The sequence below is a fragment of the Orcinus orca genome, chromosome 15, assembly GCF_937001465.1.
Source record: "Orcinus orca chromosome 15, mOrcOrc1.1, whole genome shotgun sequence".
In the NCBI taxonomy this organism is placed as follows: Eukaryota; Metazoa; Chordata; class Mammalia; order Artiodactyla; family Delphinidae; genus Orcinus; species Orcinus orca.
In genome coordinates this window covers 63,500,791-63,528,092 of record NC_064573.1, presented here as the reverse complement: position 1 = coordinate 63,528,092, position 27,302 = coordinate 63,500,791, and the positions used below count along the sequence as shown (strand labels likewise).

At 47.3% G+C, this 27,302-nt stretch overlaps 2 protein-coding genes and 1 pseudogene across 9 annotated transcripts in view; 2 read left to right on the top strand and 1 right to left on the bottom strand.

Annotated features, from left to right (window-relative positions):
• Positions 1-25,193, bottom strand: part of PI4KA (phosphatidylinositol 4-kinase alpha) — a 95,408-nt gene extending 70,215 nt beyond the window's left edge. For all 7 annotated transcript variants that reach the window (XR_007471535.1, XM_049697571.1, XM_049697572.1 and 4 more), the window contains exons 1-2: positions 24,978-25,193; positions 2,463-2,579 (exon numbers count right to left, since the gene is read on the bottom strand). Coding sequence is in view for 6 of the 7 variants with exons in the window: in XM_049697571.1 (XP_049553528.1) it covers positions 2,463-2,579; positions 24,978-25,115 (255 nt within the window). In the remaining variant the exon portion in view is untranslated. The remainder of the gene's footprint in view (positions 1-2,462; positions 2,580-24,977) is intronic.
• LOC105748297 (WW domain binding protein 1-like) lies at positions 13,725-15,035 on the top strand (annotated as a pseudogene).
• Positions 25,194-25,277: 84 nt separating the features above from the next.
• SNAP29 (synaptosome associated protein 29) overlaps positions 25,278-27,302 on the top strand; it is a 14,462-nt gene continuing 12,437 nt past the window's right edge. The window contains exon 1 of one of the 2 annotated variants that reach the window (XM_033439627.2): positions 25,278-25,766. In XM_033439627.2, the coding sequence (XP_033295518.1) occupies positions 25,332-25,766 (435 nt within the window). In that variant the 5' untranslated portion in view covers positions 25,278-25,331. The remainder of the gene's footprint in view (positions 25,767-27,302) is intronic. The other variant, XM_004276024.3, reaches the window with a different exon arrangement.

Genomic DNA, 27,302 nt, shown 5'->3' with positions numbered 1-27,302 from the left:
TCCTTTTCCTCCTCTCAAATTGAGCATTAGACTTTATAGCCAACGTTAGCCAATGGAAAAATTACTTTCATCTAGTTTCCAAACTAGCCAATCAGCATAGAGTTCATAACCTTCCACCACTAGCTCTCCTGGCTGTCTCCCTACATGCGGCTGCCCCCATGAAGGATAAGTGTGCTCCAGAGAAGGGGACACTATCTGATGTTCTGAAACGCTGAAAAAACATGTGGCTTTGAATACATGGTTGCAAATTCTGCCACACTCCTTTCACCAAAAGGCAGAGTCAAATTTGCGTCCCCTGAAAACAGAGCTGCCTTGGTGACTTGCTTCTAGTGTACAGTCAGACCTCCGTATCCAAGGGTTCCACGTCCGTGGATACAAAGAGCCGACAGTACTACACCATTTTATATGGAAGACTGGAGCATCCTTGGACTGTGGTACCTGCAAGGGGTCCCGGAGCCAATCCCCCGAAGATGCCGAGGGATAGCTGCATGTAGAAAGTAGAATGAACGAGCCTGACTTCCCAGGCTAGCTCAGAGATGGCAGAGCCACTTCCCCCGGCTCTTTCTCAGGACACGCACTCTTGCAACCCAGACACTATGCTGTGACAAATGACAGCCCAGGCCACACAGGGAGGCCATGCACATGGAGGGGCCCTGGCCAAGAGCCCCAGAGAAGGTCCAGCCAGCGGCCAGGATCAACCCCACACATGTGGGGGAGGGGCCTTCAGGTGACTCCAGGGCCAGCCTTTGAGCCACCCCAGATGACACCAAATGGAGCAGAGACTGGGCTCTTCTGAGCACTGGCTAAATTGCAGATTCATGAGCAAAAACCTCTGCCAAACAAAACCAACTAACTTTGGGGTAATTAAGCCACCAACTTTAGGGCAACTTTTATGCCACAATAGGTAACCAAAATAAATAGAGAACTTTCTTTAGTGAAAACAAAACCATTTTTCCTGTACAACAATTGCCCAGGGAACTGGTGTACTAACACACACAAGACCCCAAAGGGGCCGCACACCAAGGCCCTGCAGAGAGGAAGCGGCCCGGGCTCTTCCCCACACACCCTGCAATGGTGTCACCACCACCGCTACTCTGGCCACGGCTGGCGCCAGGGCAGCCCACTAACTGGGCACAAAGGAGGCCAGTGCCAGCGTCTACCAGGGATGGAGGAAAGGAACACAAACTCCAGGTGGATCACGAGAAGGCTGGTCCCTAGGCGCAGGGGCCAGCAGACACCGGGCTCCTCCCTTGGTGTCCGTGAGGCCTCCAGCTTCCTGGGAAGCTCAGGCCAACTGTGAGCCCCATGGGACAGCTGCTGCCACCCCTGCCAACCACTGACCCGGAAACCAAACCACACCAAAAGTAACTTGTACTTGTCTCTTCCCTGCCATCTGAAAAAACCCAATACAGGTATTAGGGGCTCACAGGTAAATCCAGCAAGTGATGTGTTTGCCAAAGATAGTTTCAAGTAATACTCATTCGAATAGCAGTAGTTTCTTATACAGGTTTCCTTTTTTGAAAATTTATTTTCCTCCCTTTATTTTTATATTTAAATTTAAATAGGACCTGGCAAATAGAAAATGACTGTCTTTATTTTCACATTTGTAAATAAATAGGAAGAAGAATTAAAATGCAGCTTATGCATCTAATCTTGGTTTTTCGTGTGGCCTTGATCAGGTAACCTATTTAATTTTTGAAATACTTCTCTAAAATTAAAATGCTTATTTTTTTTCAAATGTATAAATACTCTGTCAAAAATATTAATTCTTATTGAAGTAAAATTCCCAGGACATGCGAGCTAACTTTTTTAGATGAATAAAAATTCAAATAGCTGACATCTTTATTTTTTTAACATAGGATGATTAAACTTGGAATTTTAAAAAATGATTTTTGGCAATGATAAAAATAAACAGATAAAAGATTCTGTATCCAGTGACTGAGCATTTGCTTCAATTAGCCTTGGTAAATACTAAAAAATGGCCATTTTCTGTTGTAGTGACAACAATGGTTTGTAAATCACCTTTAAAAGGCACATTAACATGTACTCTAAAACAATTTATATCTATCATAGTTTTGAAAAAGACTGTTATGTCACAATTATCTCAAAGAACACTGTCTTTTTGGAAGGAAAAGAAGTGGTTACTCTGAGTCTGGCTCCCGAGCGTTTTGCCTGAGGTTTAAAATCAAGTCTACTCTGGAGGGTACATGATTACTTCACAAAGCACTCTAACATTCTGTCGAAAACAAAAACCGCACCTTCCTGAGGACGTGTCCATAGAGGTCTCATTCCCACCAGTTCTGCCCCCTCCCCATCACTCGCCCTCAGCTGACCACTTACACAAGGTAGGTTCGCGAGCGCTCCTCTAGGCCTGATTTAGGAGTATAAAGTAGGCACAAACTTAAACCCTAATTGCACCCTCTTTTGCATGCAGAAACACTTTTAATTTAGCCAAGTCCTACCTGTAGATCAGATTCAATGAGAAAAATGCCCAATGCAATCACCGCGTCTCTCCGCCTTTCATCCAACTGGAAGATGCCATGGAAATCGACTGGGCACATACATAGCAGCTTCTGGACCTAGAAAATGAGACCAAACAAAAAAAGCCCATAGCTTAAAAATATATAAACCCACACTCAGATAAACCAGTACCAAAAAGCTCAGTGAATATATACAACAAATAAGTCATTTTTTTCCAATCAAAAGGTCATTAAAAAGGACACCTCCAGCCTCTGAAATGATGGTATACACACCCCTCCAAGGAACCTGGATCAAGAGCTGAAAGGCTGTGTCCACGGAGGTGGTAAAGCACCATGGCTAACGTCTGCCCTTCAGTGTCAGGGCAGTCCAGGGTCCCCACCTCCCAGTGGTGCCCGTGAGCAGGTTATGAAAACCTACAGGTAAGCTACCTATAGTCACAAGGCCTCCCCTTAGGGCTCTTTAAACATTAAATGTGTGTAAAGCACTCAGAACTGTGCGGGGCACACAGTACGTGCTCAATAAACAATATATATATTGTTACTGGACATGGCATGGTGGCAGGCAGAGGGCAGCAGGCAGGCAGTCAGCAATTTCCTGAATAAATAGAAACACTAGGATTATCATCAGAACAAACCAACAGTAAGTGTCTGTCATAAAAGAACTAAAAATCAGGATTTATTATGAAAAGGAAATCAGGTGATGCCAATCTTGAAAATCTCTGCCAGAGCAAGCTCTGAACAGAGCTTTAAGATCCACCAGGAGGCCCTAACCTTGCTGTCCCACGGACCCAATGAGAAGTCTCTCACTGACATTCACGTGGTCTGGTGGGATGTTCTAATAGCAAAGGAAATGGAAGCCAGTGATTGCCATTTGCCCTGAAAATGCATCAGGCAATTACCACTGTAATTTTTTATAGAAAGTAATTTGCTGTTGTTCCCTTCAGATTTTATTTTATTTTTATTTTTATTTTTATTTATTTTTTTATTTTTGCGGTACACGGGCCTCTCACTGTTGTGGCCTCTCCCGTTGCAGAGCATAGGCTCAGGCCATGCAGGCTCAGCGGCCATGGCTTACCGGCCCAGCCGCTCTGCGGCACGTGGGATCTTCCCGGACCGGGGCACGAACCCGTGTCCCCTGCATCGGCAGGCGGACTCTCAACCACTGCGCCACCAGGGAAGCCCCCCTTCAGATTTTAAAAGGGCAAATACAAGAGGAGAAACTGAAACTGGCAAAGATTATGTAAAATACTTTCACCCCAGTGTTGTGTATACTAATTGAAACTCTGAAACAATCTAAATATTTAACATTAGGAAAATAATCATGATGAACCACTTGATCAAATATTAGGTTAAACCCTAACTGCTGATATTCAACCATTTTTGACCTACAAAAACAATGCTTTTGTAAAGTTTAACCTAATGTTAGACGTTAAAAATGGTATTTTTCTATGACTAAGCAGTGACACAGAACAATGTTCTAAATGTTCTATAAGCTCACGAAAGGAATGATCTGAATTACATACAGAAAAAATGCTGGAAGAAAATACATCAGGGAGTTCCCTGGCGGTCCAGTGGTTAGGACTCAGCACTTTCACTGTCGTGGCCCGGGTTCAATCCCTGGTCGGGGAACTAAGATCCTGCAAGCCATGAAGCGTGGCCCAAGATATACATATTTGTATATGTGTATATATGTGTGTGTGTATATATATGTGTGTGTGTATATATATATGTGTGTGTGTATATCTACATATATATATTCAAAGTGTTAACAGTTTTGACAGGATGACCAGAGGTGAGACATTTCTTCTTCATGCTTTTTTATATTTGCCAAAATATGTTCTAAAGGAAAATATTTCTTGTGTAATCAGAAAAAACATCCAGTAGGTTAAAATAAAAATATATACACATGAGGGGGAATCCATGCTTGTGTGATTAAATGCTTAGGCAAAAGAGCACACAGCAACGGGCAAGCGAGGAATGGAAGTCGAACTTCCCCCTCGTCACTGGGAGAACATGCTTCATGATCACGGGAAATAAAACACGAAGGAGCTGCAGACCAAGCACGGTAAAGCGATCGTTGCAGAGACTCACACTCACATAACAAGACAGTCAAGTCTCTAAAGAAACACGCCTGCAAATAAGAAATCCACCACAAGGTGGATTACATGAGAAGGAGCCATTAAGATCCAGAGCTGACCCTTGAGCCGCCACTGACCCGAGGCCTGTGGAAGCACTCCCACAGGCCCCACCCCGGGCAACACAGACCTGGGGAGGGGACCCCAAGGCTGGAGGACAAAGTGAGACTCAGAAACGTGACAGGACTGGCCCAACCTCATTACTAAATATGGAAAAGCTGTAACTGTACAGAAAAGATGACCCTTCAACAGTCCCACATGGCAACACAGACAAGCCTAAGATTTTATATGCTCGTGCTCTCAGTCCTGTCCTCTGTCCCTGGAGGCTTTTGGGGAGGCAGGGTAAGGATCATGCTGTATTTTTCTGTGGAAGTGAAATACATTTGGACTTTGGAGTTAGACCCAGAGTCACCAGGCGGCACATCGAGCCTCAGCTTCCCGTCTATACAGCGTCTCCGTGGGGCCAGGTACGGAGGCAGAGCCCTCATCTGGGCTCAGGACTCGCTCCACGGCAAGTGGTGGGCATAGTTCACACCACTGTGCAACAGTAACGGCCTTCAAATGGCTCCTATGAGGGTCGATGGAAGTAGGACGCTTATAACTCATTCACTCACTGTTCACTGGGCACTACTTGCGGGAGGTGCCGCCCGTGAACCTCGGACCAGGCCCTGCCCTCGTTCCAGAGGGGGAAAGACAACCCGGGTGAGGACCAGAGATGAGGTCATGTAAGAGGCGTTAATTCTCCCGGTTGAAAGTAAGGGAAGAGTTGTCCCTCTCCTTCTCTTTCTTTGAGAACTCACACTAGAAAACTTGCCAAAGGAAGGATTTCCTCATTTCTTGGAACGGTGCATAAATTCTTTTGAAGACTAGATTGGCACTTTGTGAGCTTTATGACTTAGGAATGTCTTTCTCGAGGACCTAGGGAGCCATCTCTTTGGAATGTACACATCGAGGGAGACAGCGCCCATCTCCCCATCTCTGGGGAGGACAGGAGCCTAACTTCCATGGGCTTCAGACTCCAAGTTGCAAAACCACCTCATAAAGGTGGGAGGATGAAGCCAATCAGCTAACACAGTCCATCACTCCAGTTACCAGGTAGTTAGCATGAACTAAGTGTGACAAATGGTGCTGACAAGTCCTCTTATTTGATTTTAGCCCAGTGAGACTTCTAAACAACTATAAAACAATAAATTTGCACTGTTCTAAGCCACTAAGGTTGTGGGCATTTGTTACAACAGCAATAGGAAACTTATACAGTTGGTCACAGAATTGTAAACAAAACTCAAAACCTGGACTGCCTATCAAGAAAGATATAAAAATTAATCAGGTTACAGGCAATATTTATTTCCTTCTTTACTCTTTTCTGTATTTTCTGTAAGGAATACTGTTAACTGCAGAATCAGAAAAAAAAATTTTAAATAGTAGGAACAATTTTGCCACTAATGCAAATCTTATTTCTAAAAGGACAATAATACTTATACTCTTAGAGCTCAGAAAATAAGAGAAGAGTGTATAATATTTCAATGGATAGAATCTGGGTAATCCAAGAACAAAGAAGTAACATAAAACCGGAAGAAAATCTAGGTCAACTAAACGAAGAAGATGTTTTCTACATACAACAGTCCTACTACAACTTCTTTAATTCTAACATCTTAACATCAGCAAAACAACTGCTACTTAACTATAATTTCCCCAAGAGTCTCAATCTACGTAGGAAGGTTTTTAAAAAGCAGGCGATGCAGCTATCTGGCCCTGACGCAGGCACGTGGCTGCAGAGAGAGGGATGGCTGGGTGGGGACCCAGGCCGGTGCCACCTGGGACAGGAGGCCCAGGCACGTCAAGCTCAATCTCACAAAGCAGCCTTGAAAATGCTCCACAGCTCTGTGTAAACGAAAACCAAATTGATTAAATTACTTCATTAGCAAAAAAATCACGGAAATACTGGATTGTGACATTGAGCTTTCCTTGGTAAAATTTCTCTAAGGAAACACGCAGCACACACAGGCCCAACCCCCACACCGAGAGGACACTCGGCCCCAGGCCCGAGGCCCACTGACGACCCCCAATCACAGGCAGGGTCCCAGGCAGAGACCGGGGGAGGGCGCGGCCTCGGCTGCCAAGCGTCCACTTTCAGGAGATCGTGTGCCATCCTGCTTCACAGGTTGGGCAACTTGGCCCTGACGGGTTAAGTATGATCTCAGGCAGCAGGCACTTCCCTAGACCCTCTGACTTCTGTCCCCCCGCTCATGCACCCCCACTGGCCCCCAACTCCGATACAAACTCCATGCACATGTGCAGCCTGGCAAGGGAGGTCCTCCCACATACCGACACCCAGCCTGGACCTCTGCCAGGCCGCTTCCAGGGTCTCCACTGTCTGCAACATTTCTCAACCTGCCTCGTCTCCCCACAAAACCCTCCCATCGTTCTAAGACGCAGCCCCCCCCCCCCCCCCGCCTCCTGCTTGTCAAGCTGCTCTGGACATCAGGTCTATCCCCTCACACCTCTCAGGAGCCCACCAAGAACCCTGGGCTGGGATGCCTGCCCTTCTCATGTCTTACCTTGGAGCCCCTGTGTACTTACCTTCCGTCCCCTGCAGACGGGACTGTGTCCCCCTGGTCATGTGCCCACCACAGCCCCATTAACTATCCCCATTCTACGGCTTACAAAAGTGAGGCACAGAGAGGTCAAAGTTCTAATGCAGAATAAAGCTTCAACGCTATAATGAAGAAAAAATGAAAAAATAACATTGAATAATTTTCTTCAGAAGTTTACAACAAATTAACAAGTAATTTGGTTTCTTTGGGGTGAGGCGGGGAAGAGCCTGTCATTATAAAAGGTCACTAAGCTCAAAATCTGAAAGAGATGGCTGGGGTTGCTCCCATTTATGAAAAGGATCCAGAGGGGTTGGCTCTGCACGCCACTCTGAGGAGGCCAGTAAGGAACAGACCACAGGAGGCAACAGAGGTAACTTCCTTAGACTTTGAGAAGCCCTGACAGTACTTTAACCCAAGGCTTGTTAAGAGAGATGCCTTGAGGTGAATCTACTGCCAAAGTAATGAAATGCCGAACCAAGTTAGAGAAAATAAGATGCCCTCACAAGTCTGGATGAGTGGGCAGAATACCACAGATGAGAACTCAAAATGAGAGTGGGTGTAGGTCAGGTATGTAGGTCAAAATAAAGCTACAATAATAGCGTTACAAGCTGGCCAATTAAACTTTTAAGTATGCAACTTTTGTTATCTGAAACCTCTGGGAATACTCTTCCTGGAGAAACAAAAGTCCCTGAGAACTGAAGATTATGCTTTAAGTATTAGTGGTATTTTGTTGTTGTTAAATCTGTTTTTTAATTCTCATTCTCCTACGCCCTGCCCCCTTAGAGAACAGTGAACATAAGTCAACATTTTCTAAGTGACTCAGAGCGAGCATGATAGACAAAGGTGATTGTGACATGATGCTTATGTCTTAAAACTATGCCAATTTTGGCAAACTGACAAATCATGTCCCTCAAGCCTCAGCTTTCCCAGGTATAAAAGGATGAACAGATAGATTTTTGCAATGTCTGCTCTAGCAATAAAATCCGGTGAGCCAAGAACTTCCACCTGCAGCCATGAGAGAACAGCAGGATCTGGATTTACCTTCCTGCCAAAAAACAACAGAAAAATGGACAAATACATGAAACCACTGGTTTCGTACACTGGAAAAGCAGCACAGGACTGAAAAGCTTAGGGGAGAGGAAACAAGGTGAGCCCTACAGCTGCCCTGATTTTCTGCCAGAAGATGTATCCTGGACCACAAAACAGGGAAGGGAATCCCAAGCAGATCATGCTGGTCTCACTAAGCTGAGGAGACAGAAATGGGAGTACTGGAAGTCTAAAAGCAGCTGGGAATTCTGGAGAAGAGAAAGCTCAACAGAAAAAAAGCTCCACAAATCTGCAAGAGTTCCCCTGAGTCTTTGATGAATATATTAAGACAGACCAGGATAGGGTAATACTCCACAATGTTGGGCAAAAAACAACCAAGGAACTGTGAGATGAATGGTTCCTGGGTTCCCACAGAGCTGAGAGGAGTCTCAGTTACTCCCAGCCAGAGCGAAAAACCCGCAAAGCATTCAGTGGAGAACTCGAAGGGCCACACCTCAGCAGTGGGGCTAAACTACCCCTGTCGCAAAAGCTATTTCAGACCTGCCCTAACAAAGTTTAAAAACCAGCTCTGCAATAGATGCAGAAAAAGCATGTGAAAAAATTCAACACCCTTCATGATAAAAACACTCAACAGGGACTTCCCTGGTGGTCCAGTGGTTAAGACTCCACACTTCCATGGCAGGGGGCACGGGTTCGATCCTCGGTTGGGGAACTAAGATCCTGTATGCTCCCAGGCCAAAAAAAGAAAAAAGCAAACACTCAACAAACTAGGAACTTCCTCAACCTGATAAAGATTATCTATGAAAAACCCACAGCCAACATTTTACATAGTAAAAGATGGAAAGCGTACCCCCCCAAGATCAGGAACAAGATAAGGATGTTCACTCTCAACACTTCTACCCAGTGTTGTGCTGGAGGGTCTGGTCAGGGCAATTAGACAAGAGAATGAAATAAAAGCCATCCAGATAGGAAAGAAAAAAGAAAAACTATCTCTATTTGCAGATGACATGAGCTAAAGGAGAGGTAACCCATCCCCAGGCCATGGACCAGTAGCAGTCCATGGCCAGTTCAGAACCGGGTGGCACAGCAGCAGGTGAGGGGCAGGGGAGCAAGCGAAGCTTCATCTGTATTCACAGCCGCTCCCCATCACTTGCATTACCACCTGAGCACCACTTCCTATCAGATCAGTGGCGGCACTAGATTCTCATAGGAGCGCAAACCCCACTGTGATCTGCACATGCGAGGGATCTAGCTTGCATGCTCCTTATGAGAATCTAATGCCTGATGATCTGAGGTGGAGCTGAGGCGGAGATGCTAGTGCTGGGAAGCGGCTGCAAATACAGATTATCATTAGCAGAGAGGTCTGACTGCACAGAGACCATAATAAATCAATTGCTCGCAGATTCATATCAAGACCCTATCAGTGAGTGGCAAGTGAAAACAAGCTCAGGGCTCCCACTGATTCTGCATTATGGTGAGTTGTATAATTATTTCACTATATATTACAATGTAATAATAATAGAAATAAAATGCACAATAAACAATACACTTGAATCATCCGGAAACCATACCCTTCCCCCACACCAGTCTGTGGAAAAGTTGTCTTCCAAGAAACTGGCTCCTGATGCCAAAAAGTTGGGGACCGCTGATCTAAAGAATCCAATAAAAAAAATTAGACCTAATAAATAAGTTCAGCAAAGTTGCAGGATACAAGATCAATATAGAAAAATCAACTGTAATCAGACTTTCAGTTTTACAAGATGAAAAGAGTTCTAGAGATGGATGGTGATTGTAGTAAAACACTACGAATGTATTTATTTTAAAATAAATTTATTTATTTATGGCTGCGTTGAGTCTTTGTTGCTGTGCGTGGGCTTTCTCTAGTTGCGGTGAGCAGGGGCTACTCTTCATTGTGATGCGCGGGCTTCTCATTGCAGTGGCTTCTCTTATTGTGAGCATGGGCTCTAGGCATGCGAGCTTCAGTAGTTGTGGCACACAGGCTCAGTAGTTGTGGCACAGGGGCTTAGTTGCTCCATGGCATGTGGGATCTTCCCAGAGCAGGGATCGAACCCGTGTCCCCTGCACTGGCAGGTGGATTCTTAACCACTGTGCCACCAGGGAAGTCCCTATGAATGTATTTAATATCACTGATCTGTACACTTAAAAGTGATTAAGATGGCAAATTTTAAATTATGTGTATTTTACCACAATAAAGGAAATGGGGGAAAAATCAACAGCATTTCTATACAGTACCAATGAACAGACTGAAGATGATATTAAGAAATTATTCCATGGTGACTTTTACGTCGTGAATTAATTCCATTTACAATACATCAAAAGAACAAAATACTTAGGCATAAATTTAACAAAGGAAGTGCAAAACTTACATTCTAGAAACTACAAAACCTCACTGAAAGTAAAGACCTAAATAAATGGAAAGATATCCCATGATCATGGATGATAAGAATTAATATTAAGATGGCAATTATACTCCGAATTGACCTACAGATTCAACACAATCCCTATTATAACCCCAGGTGACTTCTTTGCAGAAATTGATAAGCTGATCCTAAAATTCACAGGGAAATTCAAGAGACCCACAACAGACAAGGCTATCTTGAAAAGGAAGAGCAAAGTTTGGGGACTCACTCGTCCCAATTTCAAAACTTACTACAAAGTGACAGTAATCAAGACAGTGTGCTAGGGTAAGGACAGATATATAGACCAGTGCTAAAATAAAAACAGCTGCCACCCTAGAATTCTATAGTCAGCAGAAATGAAGCTGGAAAAAAAACTTTTTCAAATAGGACAGAGCTGAGAGAATTAATCACACTTGCAGACCTGTACTATAAGAAATGTTAAAACTAATAAAGTAAGGGGGACTTCCCAGGTGGTCCAGTAGTTAAGACTTCACACTTCCACTGCAGGGGGTGTGGCTTCAATCCCTGGCCGGGTAAATAAGATCCCACATGCCTCATGGTGTCCCCCCCACCAAAAAAAAAAACCAATAAAGTGTAAACATCAATCTACATAAAGAAATGAAGAGAACTGAAAATACTGTATATATGAATATGCATATTTTTCATATTTTATGATTATTTAAATAAATTATAATAATGTATTGTGGAGTTTATAACATAGAAGTAAAAATCTATGACAGCAATCGCAAAAAAACGGGGTCAGATCGAATTACAATTATAAGGTTATTACACTATAAGTGAAGTGGTATAATGTTATTTGAAGGTAGACTATGATAAATTAAAGAGATGCATATTTCAATCCTAGAACAACCACTTAAAAAGGGAGATCTATAGCTAATAAGCCAAAAGTGGAGATAGGGCTTCCCTGGTGGCGCAGTGGATGAGAGTCCGCCTGCCGATGCAGGGGACACGGGTCCGTGCCCCGGTCCGGGAAGATCCCACATGCCGCGGAGCAGCTGGGCCCGTGAGCCATGGCCGCTGAGCCTGCACGTCCAGAGCCTGTGCTCCGCAACGGGAGAGGTCACAATAGTGAGAGGCCCGCATACCGCAAAAAACAAAAACAAAACAAACAAACAAAAAAAGTGGAGATAAAATGGAATACCAAAAAATGCTGAATTAATCCAAAGGAAAGTAAGAAAAGAAAAAGAGAACAAAAACCAGATGAGACAGACAGAAAACAAATATCAAGATGGTAGATTTAACAACCATATTAATAATTACATTAAATGTAAATGGTCTAAAAACTCCAACTACAAGGAAGAGATTTTCAGACTGGAAAAGCATGCTACATGCTGTCAACAGGAAAATCACTTTAAATGTAAAGGCAGAAGCTAAAAGCAAAAGGATGGAAAAAGATATACTATGCAAACACCACTAACAAGAAAGCTGGAGTGGCTGTATTAATAACAAAGTAGATTTCAGAACAAGGAATATTACTATTCATGATTATAAAGAGGTCAACTGATGACAAGGATATAACAATCATAAATGTGTATGAGCCCAAGAATCAAGTTTCAAAATACATGAAGCAAAAACTAACAAAACTCAAAGGAGAAATCGACAGATCCACAATCATGGTTGGAGACCTCAACAATCCTCTCTCAGTAATCAATAGAACAAACAGAAAATCAGTAAAGATACTGAAGACTTAAAAAACCTACCTGATCTTACAGATATTTATAGGAGACTCCACCCAACAAAAGCAGAATACACATTCTTTTCTTGTACAATTGGAAAATTCACCAAGATATATCTTACCTATGCTGATTCTTAAAGCAAGTCAATAAATTTAAAAGAACTGAAATCAAACAAAGTATGTTTTCTGACTGCAACAGAATTAACCTAGAAATCAGTATCAGAAAAACATCTATAAAACTCCCCAATGTTTTGGAAATTAAACAACATACTTCTAAATACCTCTGAGTCAAAGAAGAAATCCTATGGGAAATTAGAAAATATTTTGAACATAATGAAAAAGAAAACACAACATATTAAAATTTGTGGAATGCTGTTAAAGCAGCACTTAGAGGGAAATTTATATCTTTAAAGGCTTATATTATCAACAGAAAAGAAAAAAGGTCCAATATCCTATGATCCCATAGTTATATAAGTCCCCCCAAAAGATCTAACAGACAATTTTCCTAAGTGAGAAAAGACATCTAAAACAACAATATTTAGGGCTTCCCTGGTGGCGCAGTGGTTGAGAGTCCGCCTGCTAATGCAGGGGACACGGGTTCGTGCCCCGGTCTGGGAAGATCCCACATGCTGCGGAGCAGCTAGGCCCATGAGCCATGGCCACTAAGCCTGTGCGTCCAGAGCCTGTGCTCCACAACAGGAGAGGCCACAACAGTGAGAGGCCCGCGTACCGCCAAAAAAAAAAGAAACAAAAAAACCCACAATATTTAATATTCATACTAAATGTAATTTTCACAAATCTATTTAAACTGGTCTCAAATATTCCCATCTACAGGCTAATCGTGACATTTTATTTTACTTATTATTAGTATTTTAAATTCTTCACCAATCCCCTAAAGGCTATTAAACTGTTAAACTGCTCTTAAGATAAAGTCAACCATCATTTCCACTACCTGTCCTGGGTGCTCACGTCCTGCCCACCCCACCCCCACCCCCAAGCTATAACCACTATAGCCTACTCTAACGTCATCAAATGAGTCAAAAATGTTCCTACGTCTCGCCCTTTGCACAAGCTGTATCCTCTGCTAGGAGAATTCCTTTGTACACACTTTATCAGCTACCTCCTTCAGCTCTGTTTAAAATCTTCCTTAAGGGACTTCCCTGGTGGTCCAGTGGTAAAGAATCCACCTTCCAGTGCAGGGGACACGCGTTCAATCCCTGGTTGGCGAACTAAGATCCCACATGCAGAGGGGCAACTAAGCCCGAGCGCCTCAACTAGAGAAAACCTGCACGCCACAACTAGAGATAGAGAAGTCAGTGTGCTGCAATGAAGAGCCCATGTGCCATAACTAAGACCCGATGCAGCCAAAAATAAATAAATAAGTAAATTTTTAAAAATAAAAAAATAAAGTCTTCCCTGGTCCCCCTATAAACTGGGAGCCCATTTTATCTCTCCTTATACCATTTACCTTTTTATTAAATTGAGATAAAATTCACCAACATCATTTACTTTTTAAATTGAAGTATAATTGATTTACAATGTTTCAGGTGTGCACTGTAAATCAATTATACCATTTAGAGGGAAGAGAAGGAGAGGGAGGAGGAGGAAGGAGGTGGCAGCTGGTGGTGGAGGAGCGGGAGGGGGATGGAGAGGAGAAGGTTCCTGGGTGGCATGGCGCACCTGCTCCTCCAGGCGCTGCCCAGCCCCCTGTCAGCCAGGGCTGAACCCCCGCAGGATAAAGAAACCTGCGTGGGTACTAACAATCAAAGCTAGCTACATCTGTGACACAGGACGCTGCTGTTAACAGTCTCAGTGCTGCAACTACTACTATGAACTCTGGTGGTTCTGGCTCGTGTGGACCATCATTCATCCTGACCTGCTGCTGCTGGAGCTGGAAGGCACTGTATGGTGGGGGAGGAGTTGGAGGTCTGTTCACCACTTTCTCATAAGGAGGTAGTAAATAGTTTGGTAAAAACCTGAAATAAAATGGCAGCGCTGAGTAATTGTGGGCAGCACTGTGGCCCTACAGGCGGCAGCTCCCCAGGCGCCAATCCCACCAGGGGCTCCCAGGAGGCTCAGAGCAGCCCCCTTGTCAGGCCCAGCAGAAGCAGCACGTGACCCCCGAGCATCGCTGACCCTGAGCCCTCCAACATGCCAGCAGACCCAGCAGCCACCAAAGCCCCTGGGATGGAGTCCAGCGGCTCTGTGGCCGGCCTGGGGGAGGTGGACCTTGGGACCTTCCTGGACAAAGATTCCGAATGTAAGGAGGAGCTGCTGAAAGAGTATAGCTCCGAGCAGGGCAGCGCCCTCCCTGACAGCAAAGACAAGACACCCGGCAGACATCATGGCTTCACAGGTGACTCGGGCATCGAGGTGTGTGTGTGCAACTGGGGCCACCACGATGACGACCTCAAAGAGTTCAATGTGCTCATCGACGATGCTCTGGACATGCCCCTGGACTTCTGCCACAGCTGCCACGTGCTGCCCCCTGGCGACGAGGAGGAAGGGCTCTGCCAGCCCTCGGAGGAGCAGGCCCAGCTGGGCACCCCCACCTGCCGCGGCTGCCTGACTGCCTGCTGCTGAACACCATCAACGAGCAGCAGCTCCCCCAGCTAGAGCAGGCCCTGGCTGCACCCGAGAACTTGGCGACGCAACCAGGGTAGGGGAGAACCATGAGAGAAGCATTAAGTGACTGTGTTCCTTGTTTTTTTTTTTTTCCCCCTCTGCTCCTGCATTTTCCTGCATCTCCAGGTAGTTTGGGGTGTGGGTGCCTCGCCCCCCATAGAAACACAGTGTCATGGAGGGCCAAGAAGTTGTCCTGTGACTCATTCCTCATACCCCACCCTGTCCCCCTTTACATCAGGTCTCACTACCTGCTTGGGTCAGAGATATGTGTGTTTCAGAAGCCCCCAAGGAGGGGATGAGACTGTGCCCTGAGGTGACTCTTGGTGATGGAGTGGATTCATGTTCTGGTGTGAGTTTACGAGAACCTTGCCGCATCTCAGTCCAAGAGAGGTGGCAGTCTCAGCCCTGGGTGAAGCCCCCAGAGATCCGGGGATTGTTGCCCCTTGCTGCCAGTGTCTCCGGAGCGATAACTGGGATCCTCCTGTGGGTGGATGAGAGCTGACAGGCGGTTGCATGGTGGGTTGGTAAAGGGCTTGTGCTCTCAAATTCCAGGTGACGAGATGGAGGTGGCACGATGCATCCTGGAGGGGTCCCTTCCCAGCAGATTCTGGCTGGCTGCGGACTGATTCAAGTGTGGAATATTACACCTGCCTTCTCTTTGGTTTTTCTCTTAAAAAAAAAAAAAAAAAAAAAGCGAGCTGAAAATAAGAACTTGACCAATGGGCAGGCAAGAATTCTGTTTTGGAAAAGGAAAATTTGTGGCTTTTTTCCAACTTGGCCTTCAGAAAGTCCTGGCTACAGTTGAGCCAGAAGGAGATGTTTTGTGTGCAGGCTTGAGTGGGGGCTATCTTTGGAACTTCTGTGGGTGAGCAGGAGGCCCTGTGCTGTGGCAGCAGATAGAGGTGTAGCTTTCTGCATCTCTGCCCTTTGATCTGTGCCCACAGGTGATCAGTACCCTCCCCCACCCCAAGCACACATCTGCCGGCCTTCACGTCTCACTGTTCTCTACGAACAAATGAGGAGGCTGTGGGTCCTGAGAAAGGGCAGTCCCGCAGCCTGACTCACACAGTATTTTCTCTTGATTCTGAATAAGTTGTTTTATTTATTTGTTTGTTTTTTCAAACTGACCATTTGGAAAAAATGCCTTGGTTATCTGTGGTTTTCTTGCCCTTTCCCTGCTCCGCCCCTCCTTGAATGGGATAACTAATTTTTGTAGCCTATGTCAAGTGTCTAAGTGGCCCAGGTAGGAGGGTGAAGACAGCCATCCTGAAGGACCACAGGATCCTTATCACTGTAGTCTGGCTTCAAAAACCAGTTGAGCTCTGACAGGAATAATCTGAATGGAAAAAGCAAACTGCCGAAACTAACATTCCCCGTCCAGCCCTGTTCATATGAAGAGTTTGGTTCTTCCCCCACTCTTGAACGATGACATTCAGACTAGGCATTGATATTATGGTAAGAAAGGAAAGTATATATATGAATACACACGCATATATGTGTATGTGTATATATATATATGTATATACACACACACACACACACACACACACATGCACACAAAATAGACAAATCCAAGGCTGTGAGATGAATGGGTGTCTGAGTTTGGAGTCCACAAAACCAAAATCTATGTTGAACAAAGTGCAGTCCGTATACAGTGACTTCCTGGATAACCTGTGTGTGTCTGTCTGTTGTGTGTGAGCCCCCAGCCCTGCTTTCCTGTGAATACACTTTGAACAGCAGCGACACTGCTCACATTACCCACATGTTTGGAGCAGGCGCAGCCCTCTCAAGGTAATTTATTTTACGCATTTACTGTTTACTGAGCAAATGGCTGTGCACTTGGGTGTACTCAGCAGCACTGTTGGCGGCAGTCCCCACGTTTGCCAGAGATGCTGTGCTCCAAGTAGAGGTTTTACTCTACCCATCACTGAAATTTGCACATTGCTCCATGGACACTCAGAGGCCTGTGTTCTGCTCCCTGTAAACGGAAACGTGCTCTGAGCCTGTCTGCCTCCCTCAGCTGCTCCTGGCCCTCGGCGTCAGCCCCCGGGGGTGTCCACAACCACTTGGGACAGAAGGCCAAGATGGAACCTCAGACAGAAGCTGGACTAGATCTTCAGTGTCAAGCTCGGACTGGCTGTGGCCCAGACGTCAGCCCTGCCCAGAATTGCCAGGAGGGTTTGGTGGCCACCACAGTGCTGTAGGGCTTACCTCCCTCTGCTGAGGTCCAGCGTGTGGCTGGTGTGTGGCGAGAGTGGGCAGGAGTGTGCCAGCAGCTCTCAGATGCTTTTCCTGCCACCTTTTTTTGTTTTGTTTTTTGTTTTTATCCCAAACAACTCACTGAAGTGTCTCAAGATCAAGTTTTACCACAATGAATCCTGCTTGAGTTAACTGGTTGAAGGGATGGATTCTGGCGCTCTCAGGATTCCTTCTCCAGTCAGAGTAGGGAACTGGTCCATGTGTTTAATGCTGGGTTCACTGCAGCATCCAACCCGAAAGGCACGAGAAGAAGAAAACACAGTGGGTGGAGCTGGGCTCGAGTCCAGCGTCACAGTCTGGCCCCTGCTACATGAGGCTGCCCTGCATGACGAAAGATGGAAGTAGGGAGCTGAAGGACTTGTGAGGGAGCCAGAAAGATATGAGGGAGTCTGATGTTCCAGGTGAACTAGAAGAAAGGGGTTGGTCGAGGGTTTGGTGCTACATTTGGAAGATTTGCAAATACACTTTCCTGTGTGAGGCACATCACCCTTTATCAGTTATTGTGAATATGTGTATTTTAAGTAATAAGATTCAGCTGGTCAGACTTTTCTGGGCAGCCTCAGTGACGCATTTCCTGTGCTGTGATTGTTCTGAAGACGGAGTGGCTCTAACCACTGTGAGAAGCCCAAGTAAAGTCGATCCCCGAAAAAAAACTTACTATACCATTTATACTATTTACTTTTGCTTCATGGCACTTGTTACCATTTTAAATCATATTTACTTGTAGTTCTTTGTTTAAGGCTGTTTGTCTCCCTCCATGGTAAACGCCATGACAGCAAGATCATGTCTATTTATTTGTCCCTCCAAGGCGCCCATCCAGGGCCCAGCACAGTGCCTGGCAATCAGCAGGCACTCAAAGACTTAGTGCATGAATGAATGGGTGGATGAGGTCACCATCTTTTGCTTTCATAATGGTGTACCCTTGGCTGTCCTGAATCCCGGCTTCCAGACCAGCTCTAAACAAAAACATTCAGAAGAGAATGGCTTCCACAGCAAAGACAGAGCCTCTCAGACTCAACGAATAAATGCAAGGGAGACCTGAGGGGTTTTGCCTCAAACCTGTATTTACGCATCAGGTTTTCACACAAATGAAAGTAGGGCTCTGGCTGGCTTGGCAATGTTCACAAAAGGCCAAGCTTTTTTCATGAGAGAAGCAAATACAAAAATATATAAATAAGAAACCAGGAAAATAAGTACACAGAAACATTTCAGCAACTAAAATCCATGATGGGAACAGCTGCTGGTGGAAGGGACTGGAGGCAACCACATTTTCACTGGATGCAAACTGCAAACACTGACAGAAAAAAAGAATCCACAGTGAGGAGTCAGAAATAGAACATCTCTGCCCTCTGGGGGAGCAGAGGGCTAATGACACACCACTCCTGATTCTCCCTAGGGCACTGAAACAAACAACACAGCCATAATCAGCTTCCTAACGCACACCAGCCTCAGGCCCTGAAACATCCAGGGGATCTTCCTTGTCTCATCAATTAGATGCAGACTCTGAGTCTAGGAACATAAACAAGGTCACCTGCTTTCTTCTCCAGCCTCATCTCCACTCTTCTCTTTAAACACATCCTGTTCCGCCAAACACTATCACCTGCTGTTTCTCATTCTCCTCTGTGCTGTGCCCTCTGTTCTCTCCATCTGAAATGACCCTCCCTCGCCAATGCGCTTAGTACTTGCAAATGCCCATCCTCATGGCTTCTAAGCCATCCCTATTTAAAATCTCAACTGAGGGTAACCTCCCAATACTTTTGCTTTCTCGGAGCACTTTTCACTTTTTTACCTTCTATTACATTCTTCACAAACCTATTAAGAGCCATGGAGAAAAGGTTTGGGGCCCAAATTAGAAATTATCTGCACCTCCCACTCCCACCCCAGCAAAGTACAAAACAGCTAAATATCCTCCCAGGGTATTTTTATTGAAAAGCTACACAGTTCACCACCAGCTCCTTTCTGGACAGACACCGGCCAGCCCTGCACCTAATACTGCTGCTACTAATTTGTAAGTTAGTTGAGGGTCAGGATTGTGTGCACACCTAGCAAACCCAGAGTGGTCACAGCCAGGAGTCAGTGCTCAAGCAGCAGGACTGCAAGCATGAAGAGAACACAGAACATTCAAGTTTCCACATAACGGAAAACAAAAACACAGCAACATCACACGATCCTAGCAATTCTGCCTTGGGAGCTGTTTGTTTGCTTAATTCACAATATAAATAGCCAACCACGGTCAATATCATTATCTTGGGCTCAAAAGAGTAAGATATCCTTTTAGGCTGACTGAGTTGCCAGGAAAAAATACAGCAAAATCCAACCTTGTGAAGCTATAAACATGCACAAGGTGTCTTGCTGATGCTATCACAACTAAGTACAATCCTCTGGAAACAGGTGGGCAGTAAACATCAAGACCCATCAGTGACTTAACACAAGGATGTAATTCAGAAGAAGACAACATGCTAAGCGTACAAACATGCTGTTTTACATGGAAAAACTAGAAAGTCTAAACAGAGAAATGCTTAAGTATGGTCTGTCAACGCAAAAAATGACATGCCACTATCAAAGTAATAAATATGGGCTACTTTTGCAAAAAGCAATAAAGTGAACATAGCTATATATGGTTAAAAACTAAAAAAGAGCTTTAAGAAATGACAGTGCTGATGGGTTAATGTCATGGGCTGAATCGTGTCCTCCAACAAATTCATATATTGAAGTCCTAATGCCTAGGTACCTCAGAATGTGACTGTATTTGGACATAGGGTCATGAAAGAGGTAATTAAGTTAAATCAGGTGATGAGGGAGGGCCAGTCCTACCAATCTGACTGGTGTCCTTCTAAGAAGAGGAGATTAGGACACAGACACAGAGGGAGACCATGTGAAGACACGGGGAGAAGACGGCCATCTAGATGCCAAAGAGAGAGGCTTGTAGAGAAACCTGCCCTGCTGACACCTTCATCAAGCCCTTCCAGCCTCAGAATTGTGCGAAAATTCATTTCTGTTGTTTAAGCCACGGTGGCCCTTTGTTACAGCAGCCCCAGAAAATTAACACAGTTAATGTGGCTTGATTACAGGTAAGATATTTTTCTTCTTCCAATTTCTTCCTAAAATATTTTAGAGTTGCTTTAATAACACTGGTTCTAGCAACATGAATATCCTCTGCCGAAGCTTATTCTCTCTCCTCTCCGTGTTTTTGTTTTGTTTTGTTTTGTTTTTTAACATGGCCTCACAAAGGAATGGGAGCAGGATGGGAAATTTTCAGCTTCGTGATGCTGAAAAAATGCCAGTACCAGGATTTTCACTCCACAGCAGACCACTCTAAAGGACAGACTGGATAAACATGAACTCCAGAAAGCTCACTGTCCTAAGCACCTGGCCACATATTCCTCCAGTTACTTATAAGAGTTACCCAGCGCGCCTCCTGAAGCACACCTGTCCACCAGGGAGGGTCCAGCCTGTCCCTAACGCCGCAGTGCCCTTTAAACATCAGGTCAATAGTTAGCTAAACACCTCAAGGTTCTGGCACCCTAACTTGAATAAGAGAGAGTATTTTCAGAAATGGGGAAGGAGTCTGATCAAAGCCTCTTGAGGGTGGGAAGAGGAGCAGGAGGGCACAGAATGCTGCCTGCTTTGCAGCTCTGCCTAGAACTCTCCACATCCTGGGCTCAGGGTCCGTTAGTACGGCACAGGCCAGGCGAGAAGAGGCAGGAACAGGTCCCCTGACTTCCAGGGTACAGAGGAGTATGACCAGGCAGAGCCAGGAGGAGGCTCGGCAGAGGCGGCTCAGCAACATTCTCAAGACAGGCAAGATCCAGGAAAGTAGAGCAAAAGATGGGCAGGCAGATGGAAATCAGAGATGGATTCAGTGTAGGCAGGACTCTCTTCTCAATTTTTCTCCTCTCTTTCCCCCAGAGGGAGAGGGCTGAGGCCTGAGTGGGCCTCACGGAGGGTGTCCTCAGAGGTGGGCTGCAATTCCAGGGGTGGGCCTCAGGGCTGGGACTCCAGTCTTAGAAGCAGCCTAACAGGAAGAGGTCAAAGCTCAGATAAGGATCCTAGAATAGATGCCCAGGGCCCTTGGGTCTGGCTACCTGAACACAGCAGGAATCTGGTCACCAGACATGGGGCACAAGAGCACATGGGGGACTTGCAGCAAAACTGACTTGTTGCTGGTCACCTAAGCAATCAAATTAGGAGTTTCTTATTTACCTGGCCTAATGCATACCAATTAACAATAGGTGCTCAATAAATGTTTTCTGGATGAAAGAGAAAAATTAAGGAATTAAGGACAAGTAAAATGCACTCAGTAGTGATAGGCTTGGCTTCACGGCCTGGGGTTAGGGTGGGTGAATGGAGTAAGTCAACCCCACTGTGGCATGCCGAGGGACAAAGATAGGGTAAGTTGTGTCATTAATGTGTCCCAGTGCCACTGAAAGCATGTCAGGCTGCCTGAGCTCCCATGTCTGAGCTGAGGTGTCAGGTCTAGTTCAGAAAACAGCCTTCCTTGGGTCAACCCTATCTGCATCAGGCCCCACTCAGTCCTCTGTCTTCTCTGGAAAAAAGGAGGAGAAAGAGAAATGAAAACAAAGAAATGGGTGGGGGGTTTCAACACTCATCTCCCTGCTTAAGTCCCCAGCTTTCTTTTCCCAGGTGGGTACTCAGAAACTCTTTTACTCTTAAGAACCTCAAGAATCTTTCCCTTAGGAATGCAAAGGGCTTCTCATCAACTGTTTTAAAGTAGGGGAGTGCAGCAAGCAGACATACAGTACAGGACTAAATAGTAACAGTGATCCCAAGTATAATCAAGTCTCAAAATCGTAGATGAGGACAAGAGGAATTCACATATTTCCGATGCAATCAGCCACCTACAGAAACCTCCTCTTGAGAAAGAAGTAGCTTTGGGTCCTCAGGACCACACACACATACATAGTCGTCCTTGCAGATAAATTTCATTACAGTGAAAGGATCCAAGCCAGAGAAACAGACACAGGTAGAGAGTCTGGAGAAAGCTGTGTAAGGGCTTCCTCTTGTCTCTCCCTCCTGTGAGGGTGCACCCCAAGCACACACCCCTTACAGCAGCAAGCAATGCAGTAACACGAGAGTGATGTCTGTGTCAAGATTTTTACTGGGGGCTGGTCATTTAGGCACTGCCTGCCTAGCAACCATCAAAATTCCAGATTCCCAGAAGGAAAGCAGGTGCTCACCGTAAACCATGCTGCTTACACAGAGTCAGACACAGTGAACCATCCTGATCAGTTAGAGAATGGAAGGAACGGTTCAAGCACAAAGTTCCCGATGACAGCCAAGGGCCAACCTCGCGAGCAAGCCCTTTTGAAGACAGCAGCCCCGGGGACTTCCCTGGTGGCGCAGTGGTTAAGAATCCACCTGTCAATGCAGAGGACACGGGTTTGATCCCTGGTCCAGGAAGATCCCATATGCCGTGGAGCAACTAAGCCCATGCGCCACAACTCCTGAGCCTGTGCTCTAGAGCCCGTGCGCCACAACTACTGAGCCCGTGCACCACAACTACTGAGCCCACACGCCAGAACTACTGAAGCCCATGCGCCTAGAGCCCATGCTCCACAACAAGAGAAGCCACCGCAATGAGAAGCCCGTGCACTGCAACAAAGAGTAGCCCCCGCTTGCCACAACCAGAGAAAGCCTACACACACCAACGAAGACCCTACGCAGCCAAAAATAAATTAATAAATCAATTAATTAATTAATTTTAAAAAAAGAAAGACACTGGCAATAATAACCTAGTTTTTTGTTTTGTTTTGTTTCTTTTGTGGTACGCAGGCCTGTCACTGTTGTGCCCTCTCCCGTTGCGGAGCACAGGCTCCAGACGCGCAGCCTCAGCGGCCATGGCTCACGGGCCTAGCTGCTCCGCGGCATGCGGGATCTTCCCTGACCGGGGCACGAACCTGTGTCCCCTGCATCAGCAGGCGGACTCTCAACCACTGCACCACCAGGGAAGCCCGCCTAGTTTTAATTTTTAAAAAAACAGCAGCCCGGGCTCTGTTAACTCTTTCCTGCTATGGTTTGTAAATGAGCCGATGAAACTGAATGGTATTAGGGAGCCCAACCTAAAAGCTGCATTAATTCATTGTAAAACATTGTGTAATCTTGATTACCCAAGCATTACCATAAGATACAAAACTATGCTGCAGTTACAGAATGTTCTTGTGACTAGTGAAGAAGACTGAAGAAGGCGAGTTGAGCTGAATGTGCATTTTTCAGTTACTGAGTGAGGAAGGGTGCTGCCACTCCTAGAGCCGCAGGACCCTCTTTAAGATCATCCAATTCCCTGCACCCTCTTCTCCAAGTCCAGCAAGCAAACTTCTGATACAACTTTTGGTCCTCCTCCTAAGAAGAGAATGTGCTGACTAGCTGGCATGGATTTGATTCCATAAAGCAGCACTGTGGTCCATCACTCAGCCTCATGCAATAACAGTGATCGTTCATTAGGCACCCACCTGCCTCCCTTTATTCATGTCATTCTGTCAATCTTCGCAATACTTGTATCAAGTATGGCCCTTGTATTTTGCAGGGGAAAGCAGAGGATCAGACTGGTGAACTGACCTGCCCAGACTCACACGAATGTAAGTGAATGACACAGGATTTAAATTCAGGTGATCTTATGGCTACAACCCATAGTCTTTCCATTCTATTGTACTCCTCCTTTAACTAGAAGTCAGGCTGGCATCAGTCTCCCAAGACCTGCTCACTGTGCAAGTCTGAGAACCTACAAAGCCAAGGAAGGACGAGGTCACTCTGCCAAGGTGTGTGCAACAGCCTTTTAGCTTCACTTCCCTCACCAGAGCCATAAAACCACTCCCAAGCGCTCTTCTGCTGTCAGACAACGTTCTTTCCATCTACCAGGAAGCTGTAGGGAAGAATAATCCCATCCCTTCGTGCTCACTCATCATCACGCCCTGGTGGGGGAGGAAAGCTGCCCTTTACTGACCACCTACTCTGAGCCTAACTCTGGGCCAGGCACTTTCTGCCTGAACTCATTTAATGCTCAAGAACCACTTCATTTCACAGATAAGGACACAGAAGCTCTGAGGGTTAAAGGAACGTCCAAGACGACATACAGTGACCGTGCAGAGACGTTCCGACTCTAAAAGCTGCGTTTTTCCCACCGTCCCAGGCACTCTTGAGGCTGCCTTTCACCTTTCTCCCAAGATAAGGAACCCCCGGGGCCTGAATTCTTTTCTTCAAACACCCTCTCTCAGCCGGTCTAACGCCCCCTCTAGTCTCAGAGAAAAACAATGCGCAGCAAATGTGCGTCTCAGAAACCGCTTCCAGATACGCTACTTCACCCGCCCTTCACCACTGAGGGCAAAGCGCGGAAAAGCGCCCCTTCCCCGAGAACGGCAACGCCCCAGAGTCAAGAAACAGAAGACAAGGCGAGTGGGGAGCCGACCCCAGGCTCGACCCCGGCCCTCGGCTCTGCCCGCGCCCCTCGCCGCCGCCCCCGCCCGGCGGTCACCAGGCGGCCCCGCGGCTCAGCCCGCCCGAGCTCACGGCCCCGCCCGCCACAGGGCACCAGGCCTCCGCCTGCCAGCTCCCCGGCCCTCGGCACCTAGCCGCGCCGGCTCCTCCCTCAAGAGCACCCCGCGCCCCCGGCAGCCGGGACCCCCTCGGCCTCCCGCAGACCCCCGCCCCGCCTCCCGCGCCCCAGGCCCCTCCCCCTGTCAGCCCGCGCCCAGCCGCCGAGCTACCTTCTCCAGGGATGCCGGTCTCTGCACGGCCAGGGAGCGGGCCAGCGATAGGACCGTGTCGAAATAAAAACCCCGTGACGCGCCGGAGCCCGAGCCAGAGCCGCCGCCACCGCCTCCCCGGGCCGCGGCCGCCGCCATCACCGCCCCGCGGGACCGCCCGCCGGCTTCCCTCACCGGGATCGCGACAGCCGAAGCTCACAGCGCAGGCGCGGCTCCATCCGGCCTCCCCGCCACGTGACCTCTCTGTTGCCGACGCAAGCGGGGCGTGGCCTCGGGCAGATCCACCGCTGGGGGGTGCCGGGAGCCGTGCGGCCTGCGGCGGTCGCGAGCGCCGGGCGTGGCCCCCTCCCCCCGATGCGGTGCACGATGGTCGGCTCCGAGGCAGGGCTTCCGCAAGCTTCTGGCGGAAGGAGTTTGCACGGCGCCGGCTACGGGCCTACGGGAGCTTCTGTAGTTTCTCTGCGATACTGCAGCTGCCCCGTGGTCAGAGAGCGCCCCTCGCCTCGGCCGCGCCCGGCTCCTCCCGCCTGCTCCAGGCCGAGCGCTGGCGCCATGTCGGCCTATCCCCGAAGCTACAACCCGTTCGACGACGACGCGGAGGACGAGGGCGTCCGGCCGGCGCCGTGGACGGACAACCGCGACCTCGCGGACTGGCCCGGCGCTCCCGCCGACCGGCAGCAGGCCCTGCGGCAGGAGGTGTTGCGCCGTGCCGAGGCCACGGCCGCCAGCACCGGCAGGTCCCTGTCCCTGATGTACGAGTCCGAGAGGATCGGGGTCGCCTCCTCCGAGGTGAGTCCGCGGTCGCCGGGGCTCCTGGGGGCTCGACCGGTCAGCCAGGACGGGTCTTGTACTTTGGTGACTGGACGGTCGGTAACAATCTGTTAGCTACGTAGAGACGCGCGTTTTCACACCCGAAAGGGGCAGTTTGCCCCTGGCGATCTCCTGAGCTTAGTCCACAGGGTTGTTGTTTTTCTACGCCTCGTCAGGGGTCATTTCCACGCTGTTCGGTCCAGGTAAGTAGGGATTCTAGACAGCAGACCCCGGGTTAGGGACGTGGAGGGTCTGTTTCTTTTACACATTCCCTGGACAGAAGCCTGGCCCGTGGCTTCAGCCCTTCCTCCTGGAGTGACCCAGCGAGGACTGTGCCTGCTGGTGTCAAGCGTCCGAGGAGATGGACCTTGGGTTCTTACCGGCACTGAGCGCTCCTCCGCCTCGCTAGGAGAGGAGTGAAGGTCTTGTCTGCCTGGACACTGCTGAGTGCGCCGGAGCCCGAGTCTGACTGGTCGAGTCTAGGGCCTTACGTTTCCTTCCCGATCCCGACGAAGATATCCTAGAGAGACGGGGGCGGTCTGTGACAGTCTGCCGTCCCAGCTTAGCTTCTGCAGTTCTTCTTAACGTCCATAGGTGGTTTCAGAGAGTAGGACCTTGGGTAAGAGCTGTTCTTTCTTAGGCACCACATTCTCGCCTCAGCGTACTAATGACAGTTGTGTTGGGCATTTCTTTAGAAAGTTTTAAAAAATGTAATAACCTGTGATTGCTATATCAGCTAAAAATAATTCAATTTAAGCATTTGTAGTTCTGGAAGCTAAAGCATCATGTTCTTCCCTGGGTCTCTTCGTAATTCTTTTCTCTGGGAAAGTTCCCTCTGACCTGGTCACTTACAGTCTTGGCCAGTCTTGAGGTCCATCCCATCATTCTCCCGTTACCACCTCCTTGGGTTATCTCCCTTCCCCACTTCTCCTTATCACCCGATCTCTCAGTGGCCCACCTGCCTGTCTTTAGCCTCATTGAGGAAGTTTTGCTTGTGTCTACTGGATTCCTACATTACAGTCTAAATGGAAAATGTTGACTTAAATTTGGGAGGATTGCCTGAGGTCTTAGGGCCCAGGTGGAGGGGTCACTTGATTAAGGGTCCCAGGCCCAAGGAAGCCAACTAAGAACTGTTTAAAAAGCCATCTTTGGGGACTTTCCTGGTGGTCCAGTAGTTAAGACTGTACTTCCAATGCAGGGGACGCGGGTTCGATCACTGGTCAGGGAACTAAGATCCCACATGCCAAGCAGCACAGCCAAAAATAAAGACATCTTTGGCAACTGAGAACGGGTGAAGTAGGAAATCAGAGTGATAGAAAGTAGAATACTGTGGCAGAGGATACCCTGGATTCTGGCTTCTAAGGCTAAGGTGTAGATAGGAGGAGGAGGAGGGACTTCCCAAGGAAGAGAAGAGTCACGCAAAGGCACTGGCCCAACGCCACAGCTCCTGAGCAGGAAAGTGTCGCCCAGGAAGCCTTCCAGGAAAGGGCCTGGAGGAGGAGCTTAGGACCCAGT